General features: G+C 38.2%; 1 protein-coding gene across 1 annotated transcript; it reads left to right on the top strand.

Annotated features, from left to right (window-relative positions):
* The first annotated feature begins 143 nt into the window (after positions 1-143).
* On the top strand, positions 144-6104 carry dctn3 (dynactin 3 (p22)). The gene is made up of 7 exons (XM_032519342.1): positions 144-376; positions 1508-1592; positions 2451-2537; positions 3246-3329; positions 4193-4251; positions 4355-4414; positions 5054-6104. The coding sequence occupies exons 1-7, from the start codon at positions 275-277 to the stop codon at positions 5138-5140; spliced, it is 564 nt and encodes a 187-aa protein (XP_032375233.1). The 5' UTR covers positions 144-274; the 3' UTR covers positions 5141-6104.
* The last annotated feature ends 1670 nt before the right edge of the window (positions 6105-7774 follow it).

Genomic DNA, 7774 nt, shown 5'->3' on the forward strand with positions numbered 1-7774 from the left:
CATAGACCGTAATATACAGTCTATGGTAACACACAGTAGAGGGCAGCAATACACTGTTGAAGTGTCTAGTCTACTTCATCCCTAAATGAAAGAAAGAAGAGAGAGTGGGATTGGTCAGAGTCAGGGTAAAACTGCCAGAGTGAGCCAATCAGATGCAAAGTAAGGCAGAATGGGGCGGGACATGTCATCGGAGGAAATACTCATAGACAGTTAAAGAAATACTCCGTTTACGATTCTGTTTGGATTTTGTTGTGTGGGTCTTGTAGCTTCAAGAATGGATAACATTTTGGAAGTGGATAACCTAGAAATGCGTCTTCGGGAGCTGGAGAGTCGTATTTACGGGGAGAGAAGAAACAAAAGTGGAAAACCCGTCAAGGTTCGCTCAGAATAATGTAGTTATATCCTGATGAACGGATGGGTGGCTAATTAAACAGCTAGCCTGCTGTTAGCTTAGCAGAGCTAACGATAGCCCTGTCATTGAGTTTGAGTAAACGCCCTATTTTATGCACATTGGCTTTACAGCAATAGCTAGATGTTACTAGAAAAGCATAACAAGCTGTTATGTATGCTGCCATGACGGCATATGTTAGTATTCCCATGCCTATAATCAAAAATGCAAGTATTAGTCGATAAACGATTAAATGTGATGTGTAAAAACTGGAGCTAGTTTTAGCTTAATTAGTTGTTGCTAATAATCAAACAACGCTATAACCTGGGCACTTCTTTAGTCATACACAAGTGTTTTTGACCTGTTTCATATATTAGTACATTGACAATTGCTGGGTTTTGGACTACACATAAAAAGCATTTTAATTTATAACAATGGATACTCTTAGGAGAAAGAATAAGTAAGTAATTGGGAGGAAAAAAATAAGTGCCTCTGTTATAGAGCAAATGTTATTATGGATGTAATGTAAAGCAGGGAGAGGTATTCATTAAAAGAAATGGCATAAATGATTGTGAGGGTGGAGCTTGATACTTCACTGAAATGACCAAAAGTTACTGGTTTCCTGGAATTTAGGAAAACGTATATATCAATCAGAAATTCTAGGGTATAGTTTAATAACTGTCAGCAATAATCTTAGGTGTACATATTTTATAGCAAACTGGCCATAGAGAATGCTAGTTGTTGTGTCTTTCTTAAAACGTGTTGTTAAGTTTCTGACTGAAGTTGACCTTACTAACGTATTGTTAAGTAGTAGAATAATAAAATATGCTCAGTCATGTACTCAGAGTGAGACCTAGAATGAGATACTGTGATTGTACATAAGCAAATGGCCATGTTTGGCCTGCATACTGCAATTTCTCATGTTCCTTTTGAATGTAATAAATCTCCATTCCTTAAAGGCATGACACACTTGAACTTGAGATTTTCTGTATTTGCACTGCATTAACGTTTGCCACATATTGCACAGAAATACCCAGACACATTGATTAAATTGTATGATGTTCATGTACACTTGTTAAACACTAACATTAAATCTAACCGCTGTCCTTTGTCCTGCAGTGCGCTGAGTCTCTGGCCAGGATTCAGGCTGGTCTGACCAATACGGCCAACAAGAGAGAACGAGTGAAGATCCTGCACAAGAAGAGTGAGTCACAGGATTACAGTTGTTGTAACTGTTTACCTACAATATTGTTTTTTTTCTTGGCATTTTGCTTTAATTTCTTTTTAAAAATAACGTATAGATAGGCAGGGAGACACAGGGAAAGGGAGGGTTATGATTTTCAAGAAAACAGTGGTAATATGTAACAATGGACATTTACTTAAGTGCTGTACTTAAAGGTCCCATGGCATGAAAACTTTAAAAGGTTTGTTAACATTAATGAGTTCCCCCCCCAGCCTGCCTATGGCCCCCCAGTGGATTGAAATGGCGATAGGTGTAAACCGAGCCCTGGGTATCCTGCTCTGCCTTTGAGAAAATGAAAGCTCAGATGGGCCAATCTGGAATCTTGCCCCTTATGACATCATAAGGGGAAAGGTTACCTCCAAAGCAGAGAAAGAATTTAGCCCACCCATGAGAGAGAGAGAGACATCATCACTTTCAAGCGCGCAAAGTGGCAGTTACCTGGTCTTCCGGTAATGATATCAGTTAGCAAGGTTAGCATGGCGGTGTTAGTTAGGACCAGTTGGAATCACTTTACTAGCTGATTATGCATTGGGGTAATTTTTTATTTATTTATTACAGTAAATATATTATATATTGGCTCTTAAAGTAATGGATCTGAATATTTATAGAAAGGTCCCCTGGCCTGGAGTTGAGCTATGGCGTTTATGTTGGATGTGCGTTAACAATTTGGCCAGCAGGCCCTCTGAATATTGAAATATTATAGAAACTTAAGTCATTCACAGTGCCCACTGAACATTAAAAAAAAGGAATTTTTTTCTGTAGCCAGACTTTAGACGGTTGGGTGATTCTTTAATCATAATTATTGGTGTTGTGGTGCAGTTGAGGACCTGCTGAAGTACCTGGACCCCCAGTTCACGGACCACATCTCTGTACCTGACGCCATGAAGCTGGAGTTCATTCTTGCTGGTAAGAACCAGGAGGCCTGAAACAATTACTACATAATTGTCTTAATGTCAATTTTTTGTTTAACTGCAATAAACTGCTGAAATTAGCTAAGGTCTTAAGGTGTATGACTGGAAACTGTTGGTTTAGCTTGGATTGTAATTATATAAGTGATTATTGGTCAGACTAAATATTTGTATTATTTAAATTGTTAGTTGTTTGCACTTGTTCACAACAACAAATATGACGAGGGGATACAGGAAAATGTTTGTTATAATAAAGAGTTATGATAATAATGAGGCTTGGTTTACTTCATAGGCTGTGTATTTGAGTTATTGTTATTACCTTGGTAAACTAAATTAAACCAGAATAATGCATACATATTTTTTTTATTTGACTGAAAGAGACAATTATTTTTGTGACTTTGCAGTAAAATTTTAAATTGTTACTGCTCTGAGAACCAGGAGCACCCTGGGATAGATACTCCAAATAAAAAATAACATCTATTTACAGCTGTAATCAAATTTATCTCAGTTTCTTTATTGTAGGCTGATATTATTAATTTATTGTATATGAAGCCGTATTGTATTATATGTATTGTATGTAAATTCAATGTTAAATTGGGTCAAGTTATCACATGAAATAGTATTTCTTTTATTGTGGAAGACTAAAAGAGTAGCTCACTTCTGATTCACAACTCACGGGGATGCTGTTGTGTGTTTGTCTGCCCAGAGGAGGACTTCCTGCTTTCCCAGGCTGCTTTGCTGGAGCAGATCAGCAACACGCAGCCACTGCTGGACAGCACCTACATCCGAGGTGAGCTTCACTTTCCCTTTCACTGAGAAAGGAAAGTGTAGCCAGAGCTACATCGGCTCTGTGGTTTCAACCCTGGCAGCAAAGTAGGAAGGAGCTCAGCCAAGTGTCTAAACATGAAGAAGGGTTAAGGTTTAGCTGAAGTATGTTGGACACTAGAGCTGGGCAATATATCGATATTATATAGTGATATGAGACTATATATTGTCTTAGATTTTGGATATCGTAATATTGTAATATGGCTACAAGTGTTGTCCATTCCCGGTATTAAAGGCTGCATTACAGTAAAGTGATGTCATTTTCTGAACTTACCAGACTGTAAGAAAATCAAAAATCACAATGTTTTTTTTCCATATACCTCGGTATCAATACCGCAACGATATTGTAGTGTTGATTATTGGTGCTTACACAACATATTTACACAATGAGGTTTTTGATAATTAAACACCAGTAAGGTGGATATAATGACGAAGTGGGGAAAGGCAAATATTAGAACAGGTACAGTCTGGTAAGTTCAGAAAATTACATCACTTAAAACCAGCAAAAGACAACCCTTATGCCACTTTATAATATCCAAAATCTAAGGCGATATTTAGTTTTATATCACAATATCAATATAATATTGATATATTGCCCAGCTCTCATATAAAATACTGGAACTTTGTGGCTCTAACTCCGCCAATGTCCCTGACTGCTTGCTATAATCCCTGTTCAAACATGTATAGAGTGAAATGAAGATAACTAATCTTCTTTTATGTGACTTTCTAGCCTTTTTTCAGTAGGAGTGTGGTGTTTTGCGGTGTTGTACACCTGCTGGAGTGTTTATTCTACCAGGACTGTTAGCTGTGTGTTTCTGTTGCCCGCAGATGTACCGGAGCACGCCACCAAGCTGCAGCGCCTGTCCCAGATTCACATCAAGGAGCAGGTGACCCCTCTTTCTCTTTCTCTTTCTCTTTCTCTTTCTTCGTCTGCCTTGTTTCTCTCTTGTAAGATTTTATCTGTTGACCCACCGTTTGTCTCTTTTACAGGACCAAACTGAGGCTCAGTCCCTGGAAGTGAAGAAGCTTTTTGAGGAATACAACAAAATGGTACTTTTTCTAAAGAATTATAAACATGAAAACATTCTAGTTTTTGCATAATTACAAGCTTCTTCTTGTACTCTCTTATCTCTTATGGGATAAAAGTAGGACTGCAACAAACCATTAATTTCATTGTCAATTAAATCTGTTGATTATTTTCTTGATTAGCCGATTAATTTATGGGTTGGTCTCTAAAATGTCAGAAAATTGTGAAGTTTGCCGATCAGTGTTTCCCCAAAGCCCAAGATGACGTCCTCACGTGTCTCGTTTTGTCCACAACTCAAAGATATTCATTTTAATTTTAATATTCACATTTCAGAAGCTGTAATCAGAAAAATATTTATATTTTTTTAATGAAAAAAATTACTCACTATCAATATAGTTGCCGATTCAATTAGTTGACAACCAATTGATTAATCTTTGCAGCTCTAGATAAAATAATTATAGCACAAAAAAAAATATATATATATATATATATAAATACTGTATATATTTAGCTTTTCTTAAACTAATTTGTCAGATATACTCAGTTTTGGATCCACCAGCCACTGTTGCATATGAGATTGAAATTAAACTTGCTGCTCAGTTTTTGTCTGCTGGGACAAAGCTCCGCCCACTGACCCCTGACCTCTGACCTCTGATTGGCAGATGTTCCTGCTGTCCAAGCAGTTCACCCAGTGGGATGAGACCCTGAGGAAGCTGGAGGAGGCCAAGGGCATTCGGCCCGTGGAGTAGCTCCTGTCATCATACTGATGAGGATGGTGGTGATGATGAAGAAGAAGAAGAAGACTGCGCCGTGGTGGGAGCTTTAGAGAAGACGCGTGTTCCATGTGATGCTTGTTCTTCCACGATAAGTCAAACAAAAGTGAAACAAAAGGATTGCGACGTTTAACTTGCATGTTCAACTGCTTATCATTTTGCCAACATTGAGTTGAATCGGGTGATATAACATCGATGAATTACCCCCACACCATGATATTGATGTTGGTTCCCAACCATTCTCCAACCAATCTTATTTAATAAAATCTTCACTAGGAATGGAGCAAACGTAAAACCGTACAGGAACTCGGTCTCATGTGACAGTTCATCAGTCGTTTCATCACGTGACCTGTGGTTCAGACAGCTCGGAGATGCTGCTTTTATTTATTTTCAGACAAAAGAGCTTTTTATGTTTGCATATATCGACTCAACTTGTAACACATTCCAACACTGCTTCCCTACTGCAGGACAGTCACAAGTATTGTTGTTCTGCCCTTTACCCATTCTCTCTCTCCCCCTTTCTCTCTCTCTCTCTCTCTCACACACACAGACACACACATATTCTCTTCAAGGCTTAGGGTTATGTCTTCTGAAGTGATTTGTAAAAACTGAAAATAGCTTAATTATTTTTTCCTATCTTTTCTGGATTTAAAATGTTCTGTATGTCTCCTGTCATACTGCGGGTAACACAATAAATATTACTTTTTTCTTTCACTCCTCCTGTGTGTGCGATGTGCTGTATGTCACAGTATATGTAAACTGTTATAAACCACAGACAGATGTAGCCTACATATATAGCCTTGTAGTCTCAAACCAGTTCTTTTTTCACAGCAACAAAGTGTCCCTGAGAAACACACCGAAACTTCTATTGACTCACTAAATCATTTTGGAAAGCATTATAAAAGTGCAGGATTAGGGAGTAAGAATGTCAAAAATGTAAGTTTTGGTCAGAGAAAAGAATGTGACTATAATGCTCTTTAAGGCATTGTGGTGTATTCTCTTATTTTAGTTTCCTTTGCTGTGATGTACTCTTTCCTGTAGCTGTATACTACACTATGTCCACACAGGCGACGTTGCATGACAGCAGCTCTAGTACTCCATCTTGTTTACTGTGGTGGGAAATCTAATGCATGGGGTGAGATCTGAAATAAAGCTTCAGTCAACAAAGTCTTTTAAGTCTTTATTCTTGCACAAAGAAGGTTCAGTACATCACTGAAGAGTCTGAGAGATTTAACAGAGGAACTAGACCATAGAAGGTAGTTATGTACTGTTACTGAGCAGAAACGGCCTGGGTGTGACAGAACTGAAAGGACAAAGGTTAGGGGGAGAAGCTCTGTGGTTATCACAGGAACAAAAAGCTTGAGGTTCAAAAACAAATGCATACATGAGAACATCAAAGTAGAAACTGCAGCTCCTCGTGCTGTTAGACCCTTTTCTACTTTAAGCACTGTGTCCCCCCACGTCCTGTAATCGCTCCTGACGATCACATCAGGATGAAGCAGAGGAGAGTAAGACACGCTGAGAGCGTTAATTGAGGGAATACTTGTAACCCGGCAACATTGTTGTGGCACTCTGCATTTTCCCTTACGTACTTCACCATATCTTTGGTCTTGATTCTGAATGGGTTGTTGAAGCAGAGGTTTTCACCAGTCATGTTGAACTAGAAACAAAAGAAAAGTGATTAAGTTCATTGTGACCTTAATGAGAGATGAATACAATGTGCAATGTTTTATCATTTAAATATACTACAGTACTCAGCAGATCATCTTGTCTATACTGTTGTAGATCAAAAAAAGACCACTAAGGTCTATATTAAAGAGACTTCAGATACAGTATTAGGGGACCACTAAGGTCTAGATTAAAAGAGGACTTCAGATACAGTTTTAGGGGACCACTAAGGTCTATTAAAAGAGACTTCAGATACAAGTTTTAGGGGACCACTAAGGTCTATTTAAAAGAGACTTCAGAACAGTATTAGGGGACCACTAAGGTCTATATAAAAGAGAATTCAGCTACATATTTGGGACACTAAGGTCTATATAAAAGAGACTTCAGATACAGTATTAGGGGACCACTAAGGTCTGTATAAATGGACTTTAGATACAGTATTTGCTAAAACAGAGTGTTTCTGGCAAAGGGTGAATGCTGGTATATTCAGACAGAGAATAAAAGAAAAGAAAATGTTCTTTGAACAGTAAAACAGCCAAACCTGCAGTGCAACCTTCACTCCGTAACGCACATAGGTAGCGAGGTGTTCACAGTTGTTCATGAGGACATTATACCCCCCACAGTTGACTTTTTGTTTGTTGATGCGAGCGGTTATTTCTGCCTCAGTTCCTGCCTTGTACTCTTTTCCTTTCTTGTCCTTGTATCCATCGAGGTAATTGGCCACTTCATGCTCCTTAGTCAAGTTCAGTGCAGAGAAAACACAGGATGGACTATCGTCTATAACCAGGGAATACAGTATTATTAGATGTAAAGTATCTCAACATTTACAATACATGTATACTTATTTTGGTCTAAAAGCTCTTTTTTTTAAAACAAGCCTAGGAATCTGCACTATTTTTTTAGCTTTGATTAGACAAACAGTCAGTGCCTCCATATCAAGTC

Source organism: Etheostoma spectabile, chromosome 6, assembly GCF_008692095.1.
Source record: "Etheostoma spectabile isolate EspeVRDwgs_2016 chromosome 6, UIUC_Espe_1.0, whole genome shotgun sequence".
NCBI lineage: Eukaryota > Metazoa > Chordata > Actinopteri > Perciformes > Percidae > Etheostoma > Etheostoma spectabile.

Bases quoted from the DNA above. Each gene is read 5' to 3' on its own strand.
- dctn3 (XM_032519342.1), top strand. From the start codon at position 275: ATGGATAACATTTTGGAAGTGGATAACCTAGAAATGCGTCTTCGGGAG. The intron at 377-1,507 runs GTTCGCTCAGAA...TTTGTCCTGCAG, and splicing joins AAAGTGGAAAACCCGTCAAG to TGCGCTGAGTCTCTGGCCAG. The intron at 4,415-5,053 runs GTACTTTTTCTA...TCTGATTGGCAG, and splicing joins TTGAGGAATACAACAAAATG to ATGTTCCTGCTGTCCAAGCA.